This window comes from Cucurbita moschata, unplaced genomic scaffold (assembly GCF_002738365.1).
Source record: "Cucurbita moschata cultivar Rifu unplaced genomic scaffold, Cmos_1.0 Cmo_Scf00006, whole genome shotgun sequence".
Taxonomy (NCBI): domain Eukaryota; kingdom Viridiplantae; phylum Streptophyta; class Magnoliopsida; order Cucurbitales; family Cucurbitaceae; genus Cucurbita; species Cucurbita moschata.
Window position 1 is genome coordinate 1256377 of NW_019268522.1, and position 12870 is coordinate 1269246.

Consider the following 12870-nt stretch of genomic DNA (forward strand, 5'->3'; position numbering starts at 1 on the left):
ACATTTCTATGAAGAAACAGATTCGTCCATACTATCGGTAGAGTTTGTAAGACCGCGACTGATCCTGAAAGGAATGAATGGAAAAAGCAGCATGTCGTATCAATGAAAAATTCTAGTAATATTTTTACCTTACTAGATTAGGCCAAACCTTGTTTGAATTCTTGATGCGGAAAAAAAAAGTCAAGTCAAGTGGGGTGGGTCGAATGAATAAATGGATAGAGCCCTATGCTCCAATTATAGAGAAATAAAAAGTAACGGGCTTATGTTCTTAATTCGAATGATTACCCGATCTAATTAGACGTTAAAACTATATTAGTGCTTGATGCGGGAAGGACTTTTCTTATGAGTGAGTTATTGATTTTTTTCTAAGTCCTAACTATTAGTTACTCTACATTATGGGGTAGAGGGGAATGTGTAGAAGAAGCAGTATATTGATAAAGAATTTTTTTCCAAAATCAAAAGAGCGATTGGGTTGAAAAAATAAAGGATTTCTAATCATCTTTTTTATCCTAAAATAAAAACCCGTTAGATGGCAAAAGAAAAGAGAGGATAGAGAGTCCGTTGATAAGTCTTACCTATTTACAGGGTATCTATTATTATTTTTACTGTAATACCTTGTTTTGACTGTATCGCACTATGTATCATTTGATAACGTAATAAATCCATTATAGTATCCCCAGTTCAAATCAAATTTTAAATGGAGGAATTTCAAGGATATTTAGAACTTCAGAAATCTCGGCAACGTGACTTCCTATACCCACTTATCTTTCGGGAGTATATTTATGCATTTTCTCATGATCATTTTTTAAATGGATCCATTTTTTTGGAAAATTCTGGTTATGACAAAAAATCCAGTTTACTAATGGTAAAACATTTAATTACTCGAATGTATCACCAGAATCATTTTTTTTTTTCCACTAATTATGACAAAAATCCATTTTTGGGGTACAAAAAAAATTTGTATTCTCAAATGCTATCCGAAGGGTTTGCAGTCATTGTGGAAATTCCATTTTCCCTAAGATTAGTATCTTCCTTAGAGGAAGAAGAAATCGCAAAATCTTATAATTTACGATCAAGTCATTCAATATTTCCTTTTTTAGAGGATAAATTACCACATTTAAATTATGTGTCAGATGTATTAATCCCCTATCCCCTTCATCTGGAAATTTTAGTTCAAATCCTTCGCTCCTGGGTGAAAGATGCCTCTTCTTTTCATTTATTACGGTTCTTTTTTCACGAGTATTGTAATTGGAATAGTCTTAGTACTTCAAAAAAATTGATTTCTTTTTTTTCAAAAAGAAATCAAAGATTAGTCTTGTTCCTATACAATTCTTATGTATGTGAATACGAATCCATTTTCCTTTTTCTACGTAACCAATCTTCTCATATACGATTAACTTCTTATAGGGGCCTTTTTGAACGAATATATTTCTATGGAAAAATCGAACATCTTGTCAAAGTGTTTGCTAATTATTTTTCGGCTATCTTACGGGTCTTCAAGGATCCTTTCATACATTATGTTAGATATCAAGGAAAATTGATTCTGGTTTCAAAAGATACGCCACTTCTGATGAATAAGTGGAAATATTACCTTTTTAATTTATGGCAATGTCATTGTTATGTGTGGTCACAACCAGAAAGGATCCATATAAACCATTCGATTATTACAAAAATGAACCTAAGAAAGAATTGATAATTATTATCCCTATCAATAAAATCTTTTTCTTTTTGTAGTTTAATCATTTAGTCCCATGACTTGAAAATTTTTCTAAAAAACATGTTGGTGAGACAATGCTAAAAATAACTGAGTGTCTGTATGTGAAAATAATTTTACACTTAGAAATAGTTAAACACACGCCCCCACCGCGCCCCCTACACACTCCTGCGTGTGCTCACCCCTGCACACGCCTCTGACCGCGCCCTTGCATGCCCACCAATAAATAAGTAATATGGTCATGTTGCAAGAGATGCATTGAAATACTGAAGTCACACAAACTATGTATATCAAACTCGTTACAACAATTCTCTTAAGAGATAAAAATTCACGAAAAAAACAATTTGCATTTTTGTTTTTGTATTTTTATAATTCCTTGGGATTCAAGGAACAAACAATGGTCAAAATTTGGCTAATCCAATCACATCATAAGCCTCAAAATATGGAACAAAAAAACAAATAATTAACAAAATAAAATAAGAACAATAAGAACTTTGTATGAAGAACTATACACAAGCTTCAAATTCCATTCCCCCATGAGATTCAAGGCCTCAATGAAGGATCTTGCTTCTGGGTTCCGTTAACCATGGCAGCCGCCGCAAACCCATCAAAGTTCATGCCGGGAAAGGCGGAGGAACCACCGCCGCCACCGCCGCCGCCGCCGCCGCCGGCTTCGTCTTCCACCTCGCTCAACGTGCAGCGTCCACGGCCAAGCCCGGGAATAAACGAACAGGGATTCCTACCGGAAGGAGGCACCAGACCACGTAGCATCCTGTCGGACACTGGTCGCCTCCGCTCTCCGGTCAAGACCCTGGCCGCCGATACGTGGAAAATACAGAGAAGAATGAAAACAAACGCCGCCGCCGGCGTCTTCATAACAGAAAAAGGCATTGAATTGAAATGGGTTTAGGGAATGAATTTGGAGGGAGAGGAACAAAATATTTATAAGGAAAAAGGAAATTAAAAATGAAATGGGTTTTGGTCGGAGTTGACTGATACAATCCGCGGGTAGTTGGGTTTGAAAGTTGAATAACGAAAACGATGAAAAATTCAACGGCACTAAAAAATATGATATGTGAATTTTAATTTGGATTTTTATGAGATAATACATAGTTAATCAAACTATTGTTTTAATGGGTCAACTTTCTTGGTGTCCACGGGTTCGGTTGAAAAGTATCGAGTTGTTGAGCTTGTGTCTCGAATTACCCGAACAGGGTGTTGGGATATGAAGCATGATACTTATTAACGGATAGAAATATGTTTGGTAGATATTTCGTAAAGATCTGATAGATTATATCTGGTAGGGTAAATGTGTTATACTATACTGAAATCATATATATTTGAAGTCTATCAATAAAACATCTAGCCAATATTCCTCCTTGGATTTTCTCTCTCGTTTTTTGTGTTCATCTTGATAGAGTGAGTGCGTTGCTGAGCGATCCTAACAACTGGTATTAGAGCGAGGTAAGAGATTCACCTCAATCTGTGAAGATGAATTTTTCAAAGATTGGAATTGAAAAGTTTGATGGATTTGATTTTAGTTTCTGGAAGATGCAGATTGAAGATTGTCTAAACCAAAAAGATCTTCACAAACCCCTGTTGGGGATGAAGCTGGATATTATGACCACGGAGTAGTGGAAGCTTAAGGATCGTTAGGCCTTAGGGTTAATCTGATTGACACTGTCCAGAAACGTGGCATTTAACATCATCAAGGAGAAGATAACGTTAGATTTGTTGAAGGTGCTATCAAATATGTACGAAAAACTGTCGGCTATGAATAAGGTGTATTTGATGCGGAGGTTGTTCAATCCACAAATGTCTGAAGGTGGATCTGTTCAATACGATTGTAAGTCAACTAAGTTTCGGTGGAAATTAATTATGAGGATGAAATTAAAACATTGATTTTGATGTCATCTTTACCCGAGTCGTGAGATACTGTTGTTGCCGCAATCAGCAGTTCACGAGAATCTGATAAACTGAAGTTCGATGAAATTTGAGATGTAGTTCTCAGCGAAAATATTCGCAAACGGGAAATCGGAGATTCATCAGGCAATGCTCTCAGTGTTGATTGAAGGGGAAGAAGTAAATCAAAGGATCCAAACAACGGGCGATAAAAATCAAAGAACCGGGAAAAATCTCCAAACAAATAAAAAAGTGTTGGAGTTGTTGAGAAAAATGTCACTTTCGGGTAGATTGTACAAAGAGGAAGCTGAATCACACATCAGAAGATGACGATGATTCTATACATTTAGCAGAAGACATTGGGGATGCTCTAATCCTCAGTGTGGACAATCTAATTGAATCTTGAATTTTGGATTCAGGTGCATCTCTTCATTCATCTCTAAACAAAGAGTTGTTTCGAAATTTCAAGTCTAAGTTTCGTGAAGGTGTACTTTGCCGACAATAAAGATTTGGAGATTGAAGGAAAATGGGATGTTTGCATAAAAACTCCGGCAGGAAATCAGTGAACATTAAAGGATGTCAGATATATTCCTGATCTCAAGAAGAACTTGATCTCTATTGATCAGTTGGATAACACAGGTTATGCAATAGAGTTTAGAGTTCGGGGAAGATTGTGAAGGGTGCTATGATGGTAGCACGTGGCACAAAATCTGGAACCTTATACACTATTGCAGAGTGTATAAACATGGCTACTGTTGCTGAGAGTGCTTCCAATTCAAGTCTATGGCACAATAGACTTGAACATATGAACGTTAAAGGAATGAAGATGTTGGCTCCGAAGAAGTTTTGAAAGGTCTGAAATCTATTGATATGAGTCCTTGTGAGAACTGCGTTATGAGCAAACAGAAACGAGTTAGCTTCACAAAGATTGTCAGAGAATTGAAGAAAGGTTTCGGTACAATGAAGCAAGTGGGAGTTGAGTTTGGGTTGCTGAAAGATTCACCTAGTGATGTTGTAGTGGATACTCAAGAAACTCCTGACACTATTGCTAAGGAACCAGAAGCGGAGCAAGTGTTGAAAATATCATCCAGAGCTATTAGAGTACCAGATAAGTATGTACCTTCTTTACACGATCGGTTGGTGACTGATGAAGGGGAACGAGAGCCCCTTGATGAGGCCCTAAAATTGGAGGATACAACCAAGCGGGAGCAAGTCATGGATGATGGGATGTCTAGGCTTCAGAAATGTGTTGCTCTTTCATTTGCTGAGGTTGAGTACGTGGCAATAGCTGAAGTTGGAAAGGAGATGATATGGATGACTTACTATCTAGACAAATTAGGCAAGAAGCAACGCGAGAAGATTCTTCAGGTAGATAGTTAGAGTGTCATGCAATTGGTGAGGAACCCGATCTATCATTCAAAGACAAAACACAGAAGGCGATATCATTTCACTTAGAGGTTAGTGGAAGATGGTGGTGTGTTTGGAGGAGATAGAGGGTGCAAAGAATCCAGCAACATGTTGTGTTGATGTTGGAACATTGAGGTTGTACAAAGCCTCAAATGGTATGGTGTAGATTGAGAATGAAATTCTTGGTTGATTGGATCAGTCTCGGGAGATTGTTGGGATGGAGCCTGATGCCTATTTACAGTAAAGATCTGGAACACGTATTTTCTTCATTCTCGGTCATCGTACACACCTGAATTCATCAATAAAACCTTTAGCCAATATTCCTCTTTGAATTTTTCCTCTCATGTTCTTTGTGTTCATCTTGATCGAGTATGTGCGTTGTTGAGAGATCCTAACACAGGGTTCACAACTCAACTCAGCCCTCTATTTTCGAGATGGGTTGGATTGGATTGTCAAGTTATTCATCTTTTAATAATTGAAAAAACAATCTACTTTGACTTGAATTAACCGAACAAGGTTCACAGCTCAACTCAACCCTCTATTTTCGAGTTGGGTTAGATTGAATTTTCGAGTTATTTATTTTCTAAATTGAAAAAACAATCTACTTAGTTGCAACGTGTCACATTATTGACTAAAATCTCATAAAATTTAATATCGAACATTTATAAGTTACAATACATTACTAATATTGATTAGAAACATCAAATATTCTTTACCTTCGTACAAATTTTAAAAGTAGGGTTGGGTTGGAAACCTATTATTGAGTAGGTCAGGCACGACCAAGAAAGTTTTAACTCGTGAGCCAAACAAAATACAAAGTTTACGGATATTTATATTAATTTGGCGTATATATATATATATATATATATATATATATATATATATATATATGCACACCTACGTATATACATATACATACACATTAAAGGTTGAACAACATATATATAAATAAAATATAGATATGAAAAGGTGATGATCAAAGGTTGAAAAGCTAGTGGGTTGTTAGGTTTGATTAGCAACTTTTTATTGTACCTTTTTGAACCGCCTAGCTTCTTCGTCTAAATAATACAACATTCCAACAACTATGTATATCAAAATCAAAGCAACTTTAAAGTGAAAATTCGAGATTTCCTTTGAACGTGGTTCTTCCGAGTAAATTCATACTCATTTATGAAGTAGAATTGTTCTAAGTTAAACATGATTAATTATGTACTTCTTCATTCAGATGTCTGTAACGAGTAGTTCATAGTTCATGTGTAATAATATACTGAAACGATAACGAACCGAATATATTTGATGCTAATTTCATCTGATTTGTTTGATTCCCACCGATGAATACGGTTAGCATGAAATAAGGAATTCTCTCCGTAATTTGTAAATGGATCTCAACACCATTAGTTGGTTTTAATACAAGTATTTGATCTTAAAATTATTCGAATCAATCTCTAATGGTTATTAGGGACGATCTCGATACTGTAGCCAAAACCATGAATAGAGAGAAACGAAAGCTTTTTTGAATCTATATGTGAGATCCCACATCAGTTGGAGAAGAGAATGAAACATTCTTTATAAGGGTGTGAAAACCTCTCCCTAGCAAACACGTATTAAAAACCTTGAGAGAAAGTCCAAAAGGAAAGATGACAATATCTGTTAGTTGTGGGCTTGAGCTGTTACAAATGGTATATTAGAACCGACACCAGGTGATGTGCCATCAAGGAGGCTGAGCCCCGAGGGGGTGTGCCAGCGAAGACACTGGGCCCCTAAAGGGGGCGGATTGTGAGATCTCATATCGGTTGAGGAGAAGAACGAATCATTTTTTACAAGTGTGGAAACCTCTTCCTAGCAGAAACGTTTTAGAAACATTGATGGGAAGCCCGAAAGGGAAAGCTCAAGAGGACAATATCTGCTAGCGGTGAGCTTGGGCCATAACAAATGGTATCAGAGCTAGACACCGGATGATTTGTCAGCAAGGAGGCTGAACCCCAAAGGGGGGTCACGAGGGAGTGTGTCAACGAGGATGCTGGGCCCCCAAGGGAGGCAGATTATGAAATCTCACATCAGTTGGAGAGGAGAACGAAGCATTCTTTATAAGAGTTTGGAAACCTCTCCCTAGTAGACACGTTTTAAAAACCTTGAGGAGAAACCCGAAAGAAAAAACTCAAAGAGAACACTATCGGCTAGCAATGAGTTTAGACTGTTACACTATATCTAATGGTTAATAAGGACAATCCCGACATTGCAACCAAAACCACGAACAAAGAGAAATGAAAATTCTTTTCGAATCTATATCTAATGGTTCGTAAGAACAATCCCGAGATTGCAGCCAAAACTGCTTTTCATTAATGATATATATAGATCATCATCCAATACAATGATGAAAATAATTGTTACAATATTCACACAAGACCATCTCCTTTTTTACATTAAATTCATTCAATCCACTCCATTTAAATAAGTCTTCACTTCAAATTATTAGTAGGGAGGTAAGAGTTCAAATATCCTAAAAGTGACAGTTTCTACACCAAAAGAGTTAAAAATCCTTTGTAAATTCTTCATACCTTTGGAGAAAACAAGCTCCAAGCTCCAAGCTACTGTACAGTTGCCCGAAATCTTGATCGGTTCATGTCGCCTTTCTCCCCTGTACGTAACTGGTAGAAAACCGAGTTCGTGAATACAAAAATGGTATGGCAGAAAGAAAGAACGAGCATTGTAAGCAGATTTCGAGTAGAAAAACTCACAGTTTTGAATGGTTTCTTTGAAGCGTATCTATCACCAGGACGTCCTTTCAACTTCTTATCCCGACTTTTCGTAGTTCTCGTAAATGGGAAGCGATCTCTTGAACAAACCGAAGCCCGTCTTCTCCTTTTCGGAGTGAATTGATTGTATTCTCAAGGAAATTCTTGTCAGCTTCAAGCATTTCCATTCTTTTGTTAAGATTAGCCATCTCACTTCTTAGAGAGGTGAAATCCGCCATTCCCGTGGCCAACACGGAGTTCCTATCGACACAATCAAGTTCACCGCTTTCTTTATCGAACGTAGGACGAGCAAGCGAGGGAAGATGATCATCCACATGTTTTGGCTCATTGCTGAAAAGATCTATCTTGACCCCATTGTTTGAAAACAAATGAAGCATATTCTCCAACTTCTCAAGACATTGCATGATGCCAAGCTTTTCGTCCTCGAACTCCAACAAAAACTTGTTGTACGTGCTGCCTTCGTTTCCAACTTTCTCGTGGATATCGGGTTTACCTGCAACGGAATTGTCGTAACCGGTTGTTCCGATCTGGTTTGACTCTAAATGAACGACCCCGATATCTCTTTCCTTCACATTAGACGTCTCCACTAGATTATCTATTGTATATGCGTTCGGGAAATTCATCCGATAAAACTCGAGTTCGGCTTCGAAATCTTGCATCTTTTTGTCCTTCTCTGTAATGAGATCATTTGCTTTCTGCAGGGCATCATCATCATATTCACTTTGTTCTTCCATCATCCTTATACACTGCAATGCTTCCATGTGAAGACTTGCCTTCTCCTCTTGCAGCCTTGTAATCATGGCCATTGCTTGATTAGCAGCAATAGCAGATGCACTTCTTTCTTCCTCCAATTCCTTGTATAACGAATTCATAAGCTTCTTATCGTACTCGATCTTTCGTTTCAACTGTTCAACCATGTTTTCGCCTTCGATTTCACTGACCTCACTGACATTGAATGCATCTAGAGATTCTAAACTGAACTCGTTTCTTTCAAGCGAAAACCTTCTCTGTAGTATCTGAATCCCAGCGGCGCTCGAGACATCTGAGCTCCTCGACTCATCACCATATACAGACATCCTCGGACTCATATCCCGTGATTGGTCATTCATTCGATTAAATGAGAGTTGTGTCAAGAGAAGCTTCAGATCTTCAGTCTCTTTTGAAGATTCCTTCCCGATCCATTGTTGCGAAAGCCTGCCCGACATTTGTCTTAATCCTCGAGCGCCTAAAGCTAGCTTATAAGCATCACCAAGCTCCAATACATTTGGTGCTATCTGAACAGCCTCACTCGAAACAGATTGCGCTTCTGAAGGTGCTTCAGATGTCACTTTTGTCGCCAAAATACCTGTCTTCTCGGTTTCCTTGCGTTTCATCTCGTATTCTTCGCCTCTAGTAACATCTACAATGTTTATAAGAACATACATCAGTGATAATCACAAAGAGTTTCATCTGGTTGCATTGACAAGACCGAGAGGTCGCAGCCTATTCTCGTATTCCTACTGCATAATATATGCTGTATAGCATTTACCCTTAGGAAACAGAAGACGACGACGACGACAACAACAAAGCTCGATATTTTTCTCATCATTTTGTGTGGTGTCCTAGAACTAGAAATGCGTGGAGAAAATCACAAAGAGTTTCATCTGGTTGCATTGACAAGACCGAGAGGTCGCAGCCTATTCTCGTATTCCTACTGCATAATATATGTTGTATAGCATTTACCCTTAGGAAACGGAAGACGACGACGACGACAACAACAACAAAGCTCGAGATTTTTCTCATCATTTTGTGTGGTGTCCTAGAACTAGAAATGCGTGGAGAAAATAACTCACAGCTTCCTTCTAAAGCTTTAACAGAGGTTGCTATTGTGTTTGAAGAAGGAACCACGTTATCAAGGGCAAGGAGATCAGTTGATGAAGAGAAAACCGCATTATTTTCGACGTGCTTTGGAGTCAATTCATCCAAACCATGCCCGATCAAGACATCGCATTCTACAGGAGGCGGTGTATCGGTTAACAAGACCAATGGTTCAGGCGTCAAAGCTGGCTCGACTAGCTTTGTCGTGGTTAAATCACCGGCCACTGAAATGAAGTTAGCCTCCATACGAACACCGATATCGTCCTTAGAAATGCATCCATTTCCATCAGATACTGTGTCTGAAGTGATCTTTAACTCTCTGCATTGAACATGAGGTAATGGATTTCGAGAAACAGAACTCGACAAGGGAACATTGAGATCCTCCGTCTCCCATCCGCTCGATCTGGTCTGAATTAACGTTTGAACGAACCCTCTTGGAACATACGGCACCTTACAACACGAACAAAGTCTTTGGCTGGCAGGATGAGGATCCTCCCTCAGTTTCCCAACCAATAATCTATAAGTCTCAGAATTTGACTTATGGATTGTTGCAAATGAACAGAGGCAGCTATTACACATTTCATGAACATTAACAAGTTTGTTGTGAGCATGACAAAGTACCAAAGATGAAATCTCCAGCTTATGTTTGCCACAAATCAATTTCCAAAGGTACCCCTTCTTCTCCGAGCCAAAAACATGATCGAGTCTCGAACATAGCAGGCACGGGGTGCACAATTTCCAAAGGCGAGCAAATTTTGTGATGAAGAACGAGAATATCGAGTCCAAAAACAGCATAAATATCAGTAGCCATTCAGAAACAGCATACAACAAAGAAGTAACAGGACTTTTTCGAGCACACGCTTTAGGAGATGACGTTCCCATTACGGCCAACGTCCCAACAAAACTAAGTTGACAGGATGAATTAACCGTCTCGTGTGCATAAACTTCACCTCTCCAAAGCAGTCGAAAAGGTAACTCAACAAATCATCAACTGTGGAGAGACAGAAGTTACAACACTTATTAATACAAAGTGTAGAAAAAGAAACAGCACGTTTATGAAGAAAACGACCCGGCTCCTCGGATTCAGACCGCCCAAACAACAACCGGGTTTAGGAAGATCAAAAAGATTCAAACACAAACAGTTTGGCTTTGATAATAGAACAGAATTCTTGAACAAACCATGAGAAGAACAAATTGAATCAGAGGCAGATCATGCAAGTTCAAAAGAATTGAAGAACACTAAATATCAAGATTTTTGGTAACAAAACAATCAACCAAACCTGAGGGAAAGGGAAAACCCATTAAATTCAGGAAGAGATCTATCAATGGAGTCAACCCAAGCACACCACTAGTAGATATTGTCCTCTTTGGGCTTTCCCTTCTAGGCTTCCCCTCACGATTTTAAAATGCGTCTACTAGGGAGAGGGTTTCACATCTTTATAAGAAATGTTTTGTTCTTCTCTCCAACTAACATGGGATCTCACAACACACCCCCTTGGGAACCTAGCGTCATCGCTGGCACACTGTTCGGTGCCCGACTCTAATACTATTTGTAACAACCCAAGCCCACCGCTAACAGATATTGTCCTTTTGGGCTCTCCCTTCCAACCTTCCCCTCAAGATTTCAAAACAAACGCGTGTATCAGGGAGAGGTTTCTACACCTTTATAAGGAATGCTTTGTTCCTCTCTCCAACCAGCTTTAGATCTCACAATCCACCTCCCTTGGGAGTCCAGCGTCCTCGCTGGCACACTAGATATTGTCCTCTTTAAGCTTTTCCTTCCAAGCTTTCCCTCAATGTTTTAAAATGAACTCGTATACTAGGGAGAGGTTTTCACACCTTTATAAAGAATGCTTTGTTCCTCTCTCCAACAAACGTGAGATCTTCTAACCCAATCACTGACACACCGTTTGGTGCCTGGCTCTAATACCATTTGTAACAACCCAAGCTCATCGATAACAGATATTGTCCTCTTTGGACTTTTCCTTCCGAGCTTCCCCTCTAGATTTTAAAACGAACGCGTGTACTAAGAAGAGGTTTCCACACCTTTACAAGGAATACTTTGTTACTCTCTCCAACCAACGTGCGATCCCACAGTCAAGTTACCATAAAAGCATGAAAATCTATTGTAGAACATTAATCAATAGCTACAAATACAGAAATCCAAGCTCTTCTAAAGTCTGGTTACAGATCATAACGCATCCAGAGCATCATAAAACAAATGATCAAAGGAAAACCCAGCAGATCAAGAGAGAAAAGACGGGAAAAATCATGAAAAACACAAGCATAGCACAAACCCAACAAAGAACAACACAAGAACAGAACAAAAAGCACAACGATCAGAACCCAAATTCCAAACCAAGAACAGCAACAAAACAAAACAAAATTCAGATTCAAAGAAGGAAAAGTACCCGTGGGCAGGAAATCCCGTTGATCGCAAGAGAAGCCAGCAACGAATCGAAGGAAAAAGAGATGCAAAGTGAAAACAAAACCCAGAAAGAGATTAAATGTAGAATGATCAAAGAAAAGGCCCACCAAAAAGGTTGAACAATCCAACCAATTGGGGACTCAAAAATTCACATTGTGTTTTAGGGTATTAAAGAAAATGGAAGAGAAGGAAGGGAAAGAGGTTGGAAATGGACGTCCACGCCGACCAGGAAAAAAGGTCGGCTGCAGATTAAAGGGGGAAAAATTGACCGAAACTTATTCCCTCCTGGAAATGAAATCGAAAACCAAAATTAATTTCTTCGTTTTTGGCCTCTCCCAACAACACCACGGAGATTCAGCCCAAATTTACAGGTCGTTAGTTTACGCTTTTCTATTTTTCGGTTTTCTATATATATATATATATTAACGCCAAATTCACCCGAGATGTTGTCCTCCTCCTACTTTTTCAAAGCTAAGAGATATTGTCCTTCTTAGATTTTCCCTCCCGGGCTCCCCAGCTTTAAAACGCGTTTGCTACGGGAAGGACCATTTTCATACCCTTATAAAGGGTTGTCTTCTTTAGACTTTCCCTTTCGGGCTTTAATTGTAACGCCCGCTCATCGTCAACGCGATTAACAGGGGTTACCATAATCAACGACAATATATTCTAATACCCAATCATAATCTCAAAATGATAAAAAAAAAACATTCAGTAAAACATTTAAAACAATGCTATTTAAATTTAAACCAACCGAAGTAAATTCTTGACAGCGAAAACATAAATATACAAAACAGACACCGACATGG

General features: G+C 38.6%; 1 protein-coding gene across 1 annotated transcript; it reads right to left on the reverse strand.

The window, feature by feature from the left end:
* Positions 1 to 7340: 7340 nt before the first annotated feature.
* Positions 7341 to 12431, reverse strand: LOC111444167 (myosin-binding protein 1-like). The gene is made up of 4 exons (XM_023082155.1): positions 12048 to 12431; positions 9612 to 10627; positions 7762 to 9178; positions 7341 to 7671 (listed from the first exon to the last, which is right to left on the reverse strand). Exons 2-3 carry the CDS (start codon positions 10516 to 10518, stop codon positions 7809 to 7811), a joined length of 2277 nt encoding a protein of 758 aa, XP_022937923.1. The 5' UTR covers positions 10519 to 10627; positions 12048 to 12431; the 3' UTR covers positions 7341 to 7671; positions 7762 to 7808.
* Between the last annotated feature and the right edge of the window lie 439 nt (positions 12432 to 12870).